A 15,560-nucleotide genomic window follows, 5' to 3' on the forward strand; every position below is an offset into this window, starting at 1 on the left:
GATATAATTTAAATGTAATTGAATTACTTTGTAATTATATTTCCTTAACTAATTCAATTGTAATTCTGTACAACTCTGTCTGGAAGATATGCAATCCACAGAAGTGGAAACTGTAAAAATGATAAAAGCAAATACAGGCATGAAGAATGTAATGATAATGTGAAGATCATTATAAAAATTCTAAATTTTACCATGAATTTTATAAAAGTAAAAATAAAGAAAAGCTTTATTTGATCAACAAGAGCATTCCCTACCGCGAGAATTAACTAGATACGTCGTTTATATTTATTACAAGACTGTGGATCTTTATATAAAATAATAATGTTCTGAGTGCATTGTGAAAAACAGAAATTAAATAAAAATATATTTTATTTTTTAATCAGTTTAATAAGTCGAAAATAATGGAACAACATTATTAAAGCTTTGTAGTGTCTTTCAGTTTTGTATTTTATATTGTATACTTCTGCTATAAATGCATAAAATCCTTAGTCTATTTATTATTTTAACTATTATAAGTTCTAATCGTGGTTCTTACTCAGTATTCTCTTATCTAATTCTCATTAATAAATTCTCTAATTTGAATATCCACAGATATGATAAAAGTAAGCATCCAAAATGTATTTTATAACTGTTCCTTTGTGACGATAAAACGGGCTAACATCGTGAGCAGAATTAAAACTAGTATTCAGCATAAACAGTATAATCTAGATTAGTTAATAAATTTGGTTTGTAGAAAGATTCCAACCGTGTTATATTTAGATTCATGCAAAAATATATCAAATATTCAAATAAAAAAGTTATTTTCAATTCAACTATACATGACCTCATTTAATTCGTCTTTAAAAGTTCTTGGACGCTCCATAGAAAGAAGCTTCGAGTGTAATGAAACATTTGTCAATTTCACACGAGTTTATGAAAATCAGCAATGCCACAATGGTAAAGTAGGCAAGATGTATTATTGTTATGTATCCCTTCATGCATATAATTCTAACAAGCTATATGAGAAGCAGGTGCGGTGCATACACTGCAAAGATTTGCTACCCGAAAACAGTTCTATACAACGTGATCTATGTTTGTAAAATAGTAACAAAGTACTGGAACTTTTTCAAGAATTTCATTTGCATTTGGTTACTTTTGCACATATACAATTATTTCACTTGATTTCGTTTGCTGTTGCCAGTTAGCTTACTACATGTTCCTCTTTGAAAAATGATATTGTGTTACTATCGACTGCATGCCGTGTTACAACAGCCCCTGGTTATGATACATTTTCTGTGGCCTCCATGTTTTATTAATAACCTCTGCGTTACTTGTCATGAAGCGATACCGCCGTGACATAATAATGTCGCACAGCTACGTAAGATTTCAGTGGAACAATTTTTTATTGCAAACGCAATAGTTTTCACGCGATTGTAGCCCAATGTCGAACTGATACTTTCGACCCGGTATTCCCAGTGCGTCCTGGCGCTGTCGCTGCAAATTAGATCATCTCGTTAGGGACGCGTGTTGTTGTACGCCAACCTTATTCCACATATCAAATGAGACGTAGACATCTGGCTCACTGGTTTCTATCTAATTCAAGCCTCTCAAAACCTTTGAGATCCAATGGTCCCACTCCATGTCTGACAATGGCTGTTTGTACAATCGTCAAATAAAAAACTGATGGTACTTTGCATAAAAGTAAACGGATACGCAATTTAAAGGGGTAGAAACCATCTTTGACCAAATTTTAATGTTTTCTTTCCGCGAAATATTTGAAGGAAAGCGAACAATGTTAACAAGTTGGTAACAAGTTTTGTTAATAGCAAATTAATTTAACATCAGATTTTATGTTAGATTGAATACGAGAAAAATTTCTTTACTCATTTTTACAGGCACAATAAGACAATGGTGTTTTTGTTTCAACTTTCTTTTAGTATAATTTGCTATTCTTTAGATGTTTTAAGAAAAAGAAAATAATGAAATCTTTTCAAGGGCTATTTTCACCCCTTTAAATCGCGCGTCAACAAAAAATATGGTTCCAGCCGGCATAACTTACTCTAATTGTGTGCGAAGTTTCATAACTTTTTACAAGTTTCCGGGTTTACGAATGCCCCTTGTTAGTTATTCACAAAATCTGTCTCATACGCGACCTCTGTCCTTGCCGCATCATGCTTAAACCTTATCCTACGTACCCTATTTGCAAACTCTGACCTCGCTATACGAACAGTAGTTTGAAGCGGGCCACTTAATAAGTTAACTGTCGCAATCTCTTCGAATAGTGTATAAGTACTGTAATTGTATTATATATGTTTAATTTTCTACATACATTGTTCTATTTTCTTTAAATGCTACATTTTCATAAAATACATAGTTTAATCAAGAATATCGAAGTATACGTATTTCGACTAGTCAACTCGTTATAAATAAATGACAACATTTTGTGTTATGACAAGTATAGTCCTCACGCGACTTATGGCTGATGACGATGTTCGTTATAATTTTCGGCTCAAAGATGCCCTTTTGTCGCGTAAGGACTACGCTTGTCATAACACAAAATGTTGCCATTTATTTATGATAAGCAATCTCGTCAAGAACAGCTAACTGGTGAAGAAGAATATATGTATTCCTTGATATTCTTTATTAAGTTATGTATTTTATGAAAGCGTTGGAAGAATTACTTCGTTAAAAATGCCTAACTGGTTATTTTTGAACAAACAATGACTATAATAAACGGTCTTAACCCCTTGCACTGAGATTTCACCCATAGCTACATTGGTTAACACTTCTTTATTTTTAATTATTTCCATAATAAAACGAGACTAGTTTTGCTTCTTATGTGTTATCATTTATTTGCATTTCTAGATTTTGACAAAAGGATGATTAAATCTTGTCTCGATTTAGAAGAAAAGAATAATATTCATATTTAGTAGATTATGTACGAAATCTTGATCACGAGTATATCTCGTCGTTGTTAAAAACGATTAAAAAAAGTCATTTTCAAAACTTAAAGAATTGTTTTCAGCGTTATCACATAATTTTATAAGGATTATATACACTTACAGGTTATTAATTTTTACACCCATAATTACAGATTGGAATTCTTTGAACTCCGAATTCGGGTAAAAACTTTGAAATTTACAGGAAAAATATTTTGTTTTGTATTTTCATTTGAATAAGAAGCTCGTGTCTTATAAATCATTTTTCACAATCAATTCACATTCTACATTGTGGAGTATGGCATACCACAACTCTGTGTAAAATTTAAAGCGAAGATATTCATCTGTTGGAGACAGATAACGATGTAGACCATTTCTTGAGAATGTAGTTTTAAGGTGAATATCTCTAAAGTTTGAAGTCTTTGTTCGGTGTAGCTTGTGACTCGCTTCGTTACTACCAAGGGGAACTTACGATCATAGAAATCGCTTTTGAAAAGAGAGTCGCTGAGAGTTACAGTACATACTCAATACTGAAATACCTTAATAGGATTTTTCAAAATGGAACTTAGTCTTTGAGACATTTTGACTTAAAATTTATATGCAACAAAATAAATAACACACAGAGAATGTCCATTTGAAAACATTAAATATCTCTGACACAACACGTTTGTGGGAAAAATACCGCAGTTACTCAATTTCAAGGGATAAACTAAAGTATTTATCTAATATTTATGCACATAATGATGAAAACGTAATACATAGAATAATATACAGGGTGTCCCGGAAATCGTAGTACAACCGGACAGGGGGTGATTCTACAACAAAAAAGAAGAAAATATTTTAGTATAACATTTTCTCATCCGGTGCTCCGTTTTCGTGATAATCGATTTCAAAGTTTGTTCAACTTGTTAACCATTTAATACAATTAGCTTGCCGTGTATTTCACTGCCCTGCTTGTCTCTGTCCGGGACAGTGTTTACATAAAAAATGTTTAGTCTTCTAACGGACGCCAGTTTAAGGGCTGGGACCACATGTCACTGTATCATCCGCGGGATGATCTGGTCACGTAGGCTGGGACTGGCCCCATCACCAAATTTTCTAGTTCAGCCGTGTATAAAAGGGCTAAGATTTTTCTTCCCAACGGGCAGTTTCAAGTCTGCACTCATCTCCAGATACAACGTCTGCCAACATTCTAACCCACTCATCCGAGTCACCGGTCTCTACGATCGAAACAGAATTCCCTACAAAATTAAAACCATGTTTCCAATGGACATCACTAACCTCACATAACGCGACCATCTAACATACCAACACACTACTTTACAGACCACCCTAACCTCACTTATTAGTCTCTACCAACTCATGGAACATAAAATCACACTAGGGGTTTTCTTTGAAAATTTTTTCCCCACACCAACTTAATCGACATCCACAACCTAACACCCCACGAAGGTAATACCAAAACCACCCATTCCTCAATCCAAAACGGTAAGAGGGCCATCGCTCTCAGGCACGTTCTACCCAAACATCAACACATAGAAGTAATAAAAAAAAAATTCCCATCGGGCAATTTCAAGTCAAATCGCGACGCGAGACGTAGCAAGATCGAGCCGAGTTCTCCTTCGAGCAATAGCTAACCTCCGCCGACTTGGTTAAGTAAAGCTTTTCGTGAAAAATAAGATTTTCAACGGGTACTAAAAAATCTCCTTCGTTCACGTAGTGCGAAAGAACCTATTTAAAAATATTTAAAACTACGAAATATTTCTTTGAATGAATTGAAAACTATTAATTTATTTTAAAAGAAGCCATAAATGTGTACTGTAACACATAAAAATAGTATCTAGTATTTGTTCATTATAAACCTTCAATGAACTTCATAATAGGTCATTGTATTCGCCTTGAAACACTCTATTAGAATGTAAGTAAAAATACTTACTGTTCCATTTAAAAAAATAGAATTGACCTTCATATCTCCTTGACGCCCCCACTTACAGAAAAATTGGTAATACCAGATTATGAGCTCCCCGATACCAAATAAGTTTCGTCTAATGCATTTTCTCCTATCTTCAAAAGTAAGCGTGTTATTTAGGTGACCTGTTTAATATGCCCCACTCTGTATATGCAGTCATTGTTCCATCATTGCGGTTCTTTACTTTGAAGGCCCAAAGATTGTAGGCACTTTTATGTATATACCGACATATTTTTTTCGAGAAAATACAAAAAATTCAAGTCCTAAAGTTACGTCAAAGTTATGTTTCAGCTACTGCATAGCTGTGTTCAGCTTTTGCAACGCTGCGCCGAATCCTTGTGGCGGAAACTGGTGAGGACCTCTCGCTGCCAGCATTAGTGGGGACCATGCTGGGTAGCGAGAGGGAGTGGAATGCGGCAATCTTCTTCTGCAAGGAGGTTATGAAGCGGAAGGAGGCCGTCAAGAGGGGTCGGGAGCTGTCCATTATCATTCGGGAACCTGAGGGTAGCGAACGGCGGGCATGTCATATGCTGATATCAGCAAGTTCCCGACGCCCGCTATCAGGAGAGGGGGGAGTATATTTTTCCTTTCCTGAGGGGGGGGGGGGGGATGACGTAGTATGCGTTGGGACCGGCGGCCGTTGGTGCTCAGGGCGGGGCATTACTTTGGGGAGGAGCTAGTCAATCGCTCCTCCCGGACGGGGCCGGCCAATAAGACAGATGGCCGACCTGGGCGAGGGGGAGTCGCGATTGTGTTCTATTCGAGTTCCCGTGGCTGCCCCGTGGAAATCGCATGCTGGTGGCGCAGCGTCCAAACGGTCGCCGCGGAGGTTCTGGTGGGTACCCTGCGAGGGGGGGGGGGGGGGGGGGCGAGGGCGTGGCGGGCGGGGGGGGGGGGGGGGGGGGGGGGGGGGGGGGGGGACATAACCTTGCATAGCCAGGGGTATGGTGACGGCGACGCAAATAGTAAACCTACACTATCCCCGGTCTGCTCCCCCGGGCAGACGGGGGTGTCTGATTGGCAGATTTCCTCCGCGTAAACAGAGAAAAAGAAAGGTTATATTTCAGCTCAGGCGGAGGTTGCGATGGCAGCCGTCGTCGCGAGGATTTATGACTTGGGGCTGAGGATAGCCCCGCAGAAAACCGCGAGACAGTGTAGATTTTGCGGTCTCAGTCCCAGAAGCCTGCAAGGTCGTGGATCCCGGTTGCTGGAGCCTGCGTCGAGGTGAGGTTCGAGATGAAGTATCTCGGCCTCATCCTCGAGTTTCGGGGCATACTTTGACCGCCTAGTACTCCGAATCAAGAGGGTGGCGGCCTCATAGGATCGCCTACTTCCCAATATCGGGGGACTCGGGGACTTTGTGCGCCGCCTCTACTCGGCTACGGTGCGGTCAATGGCACTGCACGGCTCCCCTATATGGGTGCCGACGGCGATGACCACCCGGCGCGACAAGTCATTTCTGCGCCAGCCACTAGAGAGTCCATCCGCATCATAAGAGGATACCGCACCATGTCCACCGCGACGGCGCTGGTCCTGGTGGGGTTGCTATCTTCCGGGCTGGAGGCGGCCGTTCGCGTCTTATGTTTATAGGCGCATGCGCATCGCCCACCATGATCGGAGGAGACTGCCGGAACCCGAGGCGGTTCAGGACTTTGAGCTCTAGGCCGTCTATAACGAATGTACAGAAGAAGCCCTCTCTGAATTGGGTTATTATTATAACTTTAAGAGGGCTAACATAGGAGCGAAAGACTACCAGTGGGTGAACGTGGTGCAGTCACCCACAAAGTGTAACCGATGTAGGTAAAGAGGCATGGGGGTGTCTTCATGACTATTTTGATTTTTACGTTGCTACACCTCAGTGGCAGCCGAATATCATACAGCAAAACGAAGTCCTACCGCCGACCGGAGGCAAGACTGGGAGCTCTGAACCTGCGAAGTGGACCAACCCGGCACCTTCGCAGGCGGTATTACCGCTGATTTTCTATCTCGTAGGTGGAAACATTTGGTTTCCAGTGCGTATGCCCGTAGTGGCGCGGAAGCACACCAGAGCCACCCTCTAGGTGGCCTGGTTGAGATTAACACTTTGAGCTCTAGACCCGGCGCCTTGCGTTGGCTGGATGGCGTGGCGAGGTGAGTCTCCACACCAGCAAGCGTGGGGTGCTCGCTATGAGTGTCATGGTCGAGAGTCTCGGAAGCCTTTTCAGCCTCTTCTTTAGGTTGGGAAAATTCTCTGATCTCTAGAAGGAGAGTAGAATGGTCCCCCAAAGGAAGGAGAGGAGGCCTGCGGATCTCCCTCAGCGTACCGGCTCATTTGTTTGTTGGACAAGTCGGGCAGTATGTTTCGCAGCGGTCCCGATCTGGCGGACTGGCAGTACAGATTCCGAAAAGGACGGTCGACCGTTGATGAGATCGCCCGCGTTAAGTCTCTCTCGGAAAATGCCGTGGTACAGGGCGGAGTGTGTCTGGCGGTGTCTCTGGACATTATCAACGCTTTTAACACCTTGCCTTGATACGACATCAGGGAGGCAGTCATACGTCACGCGGTGCCTCCCTACTTGAGGGCTGTAGCCGCCGAGACCTCGCGGGCACTATACTATAGTGTGTCGAGGTGGCTTAATCTCCATCCGAGCAATCGCATGGACCCGCAAGAGACCGAGCCTCGCGCTGGTGACCCGCCTCCTCGTGGCCCCCGCTGGTAACGTTGCGCCTCCAAAAGCCCGAAGGGGTGATTGCAGGCGCGACGGCTAAGTGTCGACCATGGCGGCGCTAGCTCTGGCAGGGGATTTACCCTTTGAGCTGCAGGAGACGATGCGTGCCTACATATATGGGTACGTTTGCGTCGACCGTCGAGCTCGAGGGGTGCCGACGGAACCTGAAACGGTCGCGAGGCTCGAGCACCGAGCCCGCCAACTCGCGTGGACTAGGTGACGCGAGGATCTTTGCTCCCACACCGGCGAGCGCGTTGCCGGTGTTCTTTTGCCGCACCTTGAGTGCTGGTAGCAGAGGCGGTTTGCCAAACTCACCTACCGAGCGACGCAGGTGCTCACCGGATTCAGCTGCTTCGGTGCGTACCTGCGTCTCATAGGACGGGAGGCGACAACGGTTTGTCACCATTGCGTGAAGAAGAAAACTCGGCGCAGCATACGCTGGAGGTGTGCCCCGCCCTCTCAGCACTGTACCGAGACTACGTAACAGAGATGGGGCACGATCTTTCGCTCCCATTAGCAGTTGGGACGATGCTGCAGAGCGAGGGGAAGTAGAAGGTGGTAATCTTCTTCTGCGAAGAAGTAATATCCTGACCGTCGTGCTCGGGGCCGGCGGCCGAGCCGTCACCCGGTCCCCACGACGGGGGGAGGCGACAGGGTGAGCGAGATGGTAGTAGTCCCTCTCCGCTCCCTGCAAACGGGGTCCTTTTCCGGGCGTGGACCCTGGGTGCCATTTAGGCGGCCGCCGAGCGGGAATGGTGCAGGGCACGACCTCCCTACACCGCGTAGTAAAGGAGTATTGGGGGAGGTCTGTTACTCCCTCCAGGACGCGGCTGGTCATCAAAGAAGTCGACCGGCCAGGCGAGAGGGTGCTGCGGTAGTTTTCTCCGAGAGTTTCCGTGTTAATCGCAGATGATGAAAGAGCGTACGACAGTCGCTGTAGAGGTTTTAGTGGGCCGAAATCCAAGCTACTCCGGTGGGCACCCCCGGGCGAGCTGGGGGTGTCTGACGGGTAGATTTTCTCCACGATAAAAAGAAAAGGTTATGTTTCAGCGACACGGGAAACAGAACGCATCCGCGATTGATTGAATTCGAGCCATACAATCCCGGATCCATTCAGAAAAATCATGTATTAATTTTTGTTGCAATCATCATATAAAAGATTTGAAATTAACTTTATGATCAGTTTCGTATTTTTGGAGGAGGGTGTACACCGATGATTCTTTCTACTTTATGCTAAAAAGTTCTAATTTATCTCACATGAGGTAATTTAGTAAAACTTTAATAATTAAACGTCTGTGTAAAATAAAGAAGTGAGTAAATCTTTAAATTACATTTTAAGGGATATAGAAATTAATATTTAACCTATCATAATTAATTTATAAAACACAAATTTAAAAAAATGTACGAAACGCCAGTAAAATATAAAAACATTGAACTTCGAAGTTTGCAAACCCTGTGACTTAAAAAATAACATGTTTGCAAGTCTTTGGTTGATTAAGAAATGTCGTGAGAACTGTTCGTCCTGATGTCACATGATACCAACTCATTTGAAGCTATTATCTAATAAAAATATTGACGTTCCGTTTTACCCACCCATTCCGTTTTACTCTATTCTCTCCTGCATACACACAGCGTCGAACGAAAGGTAGCACACTTTGAAACTAACGTACTTTTTATTTATTTTTCGTTAGAACCAAGGTTATGTTGCTATACAAATTTGAAAAATACCACTATAAACGTACACATATAAAATAGAATTGAATTTCGCCAATCTAAACAATTTTATTTGAAAAAAAAAACAGTATTTTAATGGAATTACAATGGGATAAAATGGTAGTACATTTAAATAAAGATTATGTACAATTCTGAAATTAACTAAGCGACGTATACCGATAATGTAATGATCACTGTGAATAAATGTAAAGGCAGAGACACAACATATTAAGCGTTAAATATTATACGTTGAATTACTGCTGTATATAATTTTTAGTCAAATGGCTATCACTTTGTCGCACCATGTTCCCATATAATTTCACTTTTTTTTCAAATAAAATTGTTTAGATTGGCGAAACTCAATTCTATTTGATTTGTGTATATTTATAGTTATATTCTGCAGATTTGTATAGAAACAAACATGTACCTCGGTTCTGTTTAAAGTCTGCTATCTTTTTGTCCGATTATATACAGCGTGAATCACGAAAATCGAAATAATTAGAATTAATGAACTTGAATAATTTCCTAGAATACTCTCGAACTCGTCTCGGAACTACTATACAATGAGATTAAAAATACATAGTGCCAATTAATAAATATCGATTACCTTGATATGACTTTACGAAAAGTTAATTATCAAATCTGAAGAGTTTCATTTCACTTTTGAAACTTTCCTTTGTTTTCCATACCAAAAAAGACATTCAAGTATTCAGTTTTTCTCGACTCATTCTTCATATACAGGCTCTCTCTCTCTATACTACATCTTCGTATACAGGCTGTCCTAAAAATGTCTTACAATCCAGAAATGGGGGATACCTGAAGTCATTTGAAGTAACTTTTTCCTTAGCAAAAATGCAGTCCGCTACTTTGTTTACGAGTTATTTACAAAACCACTAACCAGTGAGAGGCGACGTTAGAAATAACAATTTATAATTCTTGAAAGTGCGGTCGGGAATGACTGCAACACCGGCAGTCAAAATCTTTCTTCAATTTTCAATTTCCAATTTTCTTCATCTTATAATTTAAATAAGTATCTATATTTATTACGTTAAATAATCAATTTAAAATTGCTGTGATTTACTATCGTAATTAACCTTTAAAATACGTCGCACAATGATTAAAAAAGTGAATGAAGACACCATGGATCTTTATAGCACAAACAAATTTAATAAGAATGGGTTTAATGTTGTTGCTGTAATGACTGTACACATAAACAATACAATGCTGCCTCACAAACGACGCCAACGACCGCTTGCTTCCCATATTTTATTAGTAGCTTGGATATTCCTCAATACAAAATAAAACCATTGTTACCGAATAATCTCAGATAAGTAAGAGATTCGTACAATAAATGTCGTTGTAAATGCAATAGTTTATGTGTAATCATGTTCTAAAATGAAAATGTTATAATCGCCATCGGTATTCACTATATGTATGTAATAATGAAATTAAAGTAGCTATTTAATAGTAAATTTATGTGTATTTATCTGCGTGGTTAGTTGATGCAACCGATAATTAATAACATCCACAAAAAATTTACTTTCCTCCCAGAATGTAATTTTAAGTAAATTATGTAATCATAAATTTAAAATGTAAATCATAAATGTAATTTTAACTAAGGGTGGTATAAATAGTAGAACAAGCATTGTTTCATCAACAAGTTCACACAATTTCTGTATCCTGTGCAGGCTTACATTGTTGGAAACTAAACAATTTGAAGTTATATTTATTTGCAAAAAAAATGCATTCGATTTGAAACGTGTGAATAAGTAAAGAATAATATATAAAGAAGAATTACAACTGTTTTACTCTTGCGAATTATCAACTTTTATTACTGAATACAACAGAATTCATGATTTTTCCTTTATAAAGCCTCATTTTCACTACAAATTCATTTTGTTATGACTTGCATCGACTATAACCTAGAAAGATCTTGGAGGTGTTGGTACTGTTCAACCTTTTCCTAAAAGCAGGGTTCGAAAAAGTTTCGGAACTTCTTCATAAGCTACATTGGAATTTATTACATGTGGTGGTGGTTCTTTTAAAAAGTTCCCATATTATAAGTTTCAATGAGAACAGATATAAAGGAATTCTTGAGATTGAGACTTTCAAATAAACTTTGAAAATAAAAGTTTTTATAATAACAAAAACAGATACTTCGTTAATTAATATAAAAAAATGTACCATAGTTTTTCATCTAACTTATGTCTCTTATCACGATCTTAGACAATTTTCATTTGGCATAAATATTCGTCGTCTAATTAGCTATTCATTTTTGCATATTGTAATTTTATTATATAGCATGATGTACGCGACATCGTGTTACTTGAAAACAATGTTTGTTTTTATGTGGGAGTTTATTGTATGTGTGAAATGTTTAATGTAAGTCCAACTCGTTGTTACAATTCAACGGGTTAATAAATCACGAAAACATTTACGGAAAATGTTTCATTTTAGGTAAAAATGAGGAACAGATATATCGGGTGGATCACTCAACTTAATTAGCTTAATTTATTCTGCTGTTAGTAGTTTGATTGGAAACTTTTTGATCTAAAATAACATAGTTTAGAGAGAGCTTTAAGATGATTGTACCATATTTCCTGTCAATCCTTCCTTTCCATAGTTATCAAGGTTTTTTTTATATTGGGTTGGGAAATAAGTTCGTAGTGTTTTTTATTTTCTCTTATTTTACAACGATTTGTTGCTGTTTGACAAAGTGCGTCATATTTATTCGATAGAGCTGTCTCTGCTCTACAAAACTGTGTTAATTTTTTCTTTTAGTCATTTAATTTGTTATTATTTTTGAGGCTGTAGCGGAACATGTTTGGCGACCGAAATAACAATTCGAACCGTATGCTTGCAGATGCCAAGATTTCGGCAAAAAAAATATTCCTTGACGTTTGCTAGTGCGGAAATTGCCTTATTCCTTCATTTATTTTTAATTTATTTTTCATTTTTTCCACATACCAACAAATTGGTCAAGAGGTTGGAGGAGGTCGTAAACAATAACAGCGAATACATAATGGATTAATTAATTGTTATAACTATTAGCATCGTTTTGTAGAGCAGAAACAGGTCACACACTTTGTCAAATAGCAATAAGTCGTCCTAAAATAAAAGAATAGTATAGTCGGTACAGCGTTGTCGCGTGGTTCTGATATGTGACAAAATAGCTAGAGATCTTTCGTTTTTTGGTTATTTATTGATTGTTTCCCAAAAAGGGTACCGATACAAAACTGAAGGTGACCTCATTAAGTTCAAGAAAAAAGGGTTAACATCACAATCGTTTTTAAGTTCTCCTTAAACTAGGTAATTTTAATTCAAAAAGTTTTCAATCAAACCACTTTCAACGAAATAAATTAACATTTTACCAACCGGTAGCCCATAAATCATTCGTAGTTTCGAACATTTTTTAAAATTACTAACATTAAAAAGTACATTGAAGATTCACCAAACATTATTTTGGTGACCATTTGGTGACCTGGTGACCATATTTTTTTATGACCAAACATTTATCAAGGTGACAATGCCAGCTGCCGTGGTAGTAAATTATTAAGGATTACTTACGACATGACGCTATTAAAACCATAAAACCGGCCAGTGAACAGTGCCGATTTCAACGCAATTGAAAACTTATTGGTAAAACTTGAAGATCTCATTGTCACACAATATGGTGCATATAGGGGCATTCTGAACAAATCTCATAACTTCTAAACTAATTAATATTCGATCTAAGTACGTTAATACTTTCTTAGGGAGAATACAGAGATATACTGACTGGCACTTAACAAGTATATAAGTTTGTTTAAAAAAAAGTGCACGTCTTAATTACAAATTTTATAATTTTCTATATTTCGATTAAATATGTGTAGATAAAATCACATTAATATAAAGTTTAATATTCCGAAAAATGATACATTAAAAACAGGGACGAAATTTTTGGTAGTTTTTTGTAAAATCTAGTATAAATTGGTACACTTTTAACTGAATGAATTAACGCGATTTGCCAATATTTTGAAAAAACGTTTTACCAGTTTTGAAGATAAATTATAATCTGCAATAATGGAATTAAAGCCGCAAATATTTCGTTAACAGTAATTGTTTGAAAAAATGTATCGAAATTTGACTAATATTTTTACAACAAATTAGTAAAAGCAAAAAATTGTAGATAACATAAAAATCTACGTTCCTTTGTTAACTCTTTATGTTGGAGCACGGAATTAAGTGTACGCAACACGGCGATGTCGGGAACTACGCCTCCTGACCACTGCAGTCACGAAAGGTTAATACCCAATGCGAAGCATGCGCAGGAAGTCTCGCATAGTGGCGTCAGGCGTCTACCAGATGGACATTTTAATTCTGTACTACGATGGCGACACGATGCAAAGTTTCTGTCTGATCGTAGTTCAGAATTGTAATATTTAACAGGTAGACGCCCCAAGTCGCCGTGCGGGACGTCTGCGCATGCTTCGTCTGCCCCCATTTTTTGTGCAGTGACTTTCCTGACTGCATTTCACCTGGTTCTCGTCGCAACATTTTACTTTCCCATGGTCGCTCCTTTCTGCTTGAGGCATATCAGACGCGCACGTCTGTTGCTTTATGAGGGTGCATGTAGTATTTAAGCGACCACGGACGAGCGAGGTGCGCGTGTAGTCCTCGACATCGTTGGGTAGCTTGTACTTAATGCTTTATGACACAAGATTTTGAGAATGAAACGTTTCAGATATTTAACTTTCATACATTACGAGACACAATGTGTCAGTGGGGAACTTATTGCCAGGGATTGTGAATAAACTGCAAAAGGTTACTCCCGACTCCTTACCCTAGAGACTTAATACCACTAACCCAAATAAAATACCGGTATTTTTCGGTTTTCCTACATATTTTTATATTTTATCACATTGTTACAACGTCGTTCGCACAACCATCGCCGTTTAAATTCAACTTGCACTTTTACTTTTGTCAGCGGTTGTAGTACGATTTCGAAACACAATACGACATTTTAATCGTTAAGTTAAAAGCGGCACTCGTATTCCACAGCGAATTCCGATCATTGTAAATTGCATTACCACATATTTTTCACTTGTAAATACATTGACAGTACGAAAGTTATGTTACTTCCAGGAAAATAATGGATTCCTGATGTCATTAGCTCGGTTGCCTCGCGCCAGTTGATCTTGTCTCTCATTGGTCACTGTTTTCCGTTAATAACTCGTAGACAAAGTTGCGCATTGTATTTGCGCTAATTAGTATTGTAAAAATATCAGTGTCTTACACATACAGATATCAGTTTCGTTATATGAATTTGAAATCCTTGATTAATACTATCTTGAAAATTGTAATTAAGTACGCAGGCGATAAAAATGACCGGTTAATGTAATTACCCACGTTAGCGATACTTAAAATAATAGTAACAATAGTTATCTACATGTAAGTAATTACATTAACTAGTCATTTTTACGGTCTTCTTATTTAATTACAGTTTTTAAGATATTATTGATCAAGGATTGAATGCTGGTCTAACGAAACTGATATACAGAGTTATCCGTAATTATGGAAACACCGGGAAATGGGGGGTTCCTGAAGCCATTTCAAGTAACCTTTTCCTTTGACGAAATGCAATCCGCGGCTTTGTTAACGAGTTATTAATGACAAAAGATTGTTGCGCGCGCACGAGGATTCAACCTGCTGCTACGCGCGCGTGTCAGCTGATTGAAGCCGGGTCGAGACTGCTTTGAACCACGATCAAAGTAACGAACAAGGATGTTGTAAATTTCCTGTTAATTTCAAAAATGTCACAAATATTATTAATGGAAAAGTCACCCATTCAGTTGCAAATGTTGGAATCCATTTCCCCATTTCCCGGTGTTTCCATAATTACGGTTAACCCTATATGCATATGCATGATGCTGATATTTTAACGTGTAAGTAATATATACAATATATTTATAATTATATTTAAATAATATATATTAAACATATAGCGGTACAGTGTCATATTGGTATTTCGGTTTCTATGGAAATTGCGAAGGTAGAACCGAAAAATACCGGCACGTGTCCCTGGCTGAACCTCTAATCCAAGAGTGTTGTGATACCTGATAATCGGATCGTTGTTCTCGGACTTCTTCAAAACACTGCTTAACGCACTCGAAACTGGGCTTCGAGGTTGTGGCGTAGACCAACAGGAACGCATGTGCGGTGGCTATGCTGAGTCTCCTCATGGCCGGAAACTGGAGGTCGCCTGGAATTGCA

At 39.0% G+C, this 15,560-nt stretch overlaps 1 protein-coding gene across 1 annotated transcript in view; it reads right to left on the reverse strand.

The window, feature by feature from the left end:
• LOC144470872 (GTP-binding protein Di-Ras2) overlaps positions 1-15,560 on the reverse strand; it is an 83,137-nt gene that overhangs the window by 11,814 nt on the left and 55,763 nt on the right. Inside the window, exon 3 of the mRNA XM_078182457.1 lies at positions 15,404-15,549. Within this exon, the coding sequence (XP_078038583.1) occupies positions 15,404-15,549 (146 nt within the window). The remainder of the gene's footprint in view (positions 1-15,403; positions 15,550-15,560) is intronic.

The sequence above is a fragment of the Augochlora pura genome, chromosome 6 (genome assembly GCF_028453695.1).
Source record: "Augochlora pura isolate Apur16 chromosome 6, APUR_v2.2.1, whole genome shotgun sequence".
In the NCBI taxonomy this organism is placed as follows: domain Eukaryota; kingdom Metazoa; phylum Arthropoda; class Insecta; order Hymenoptera; family Halictidae; genus Augochlora; species Augochlora pura.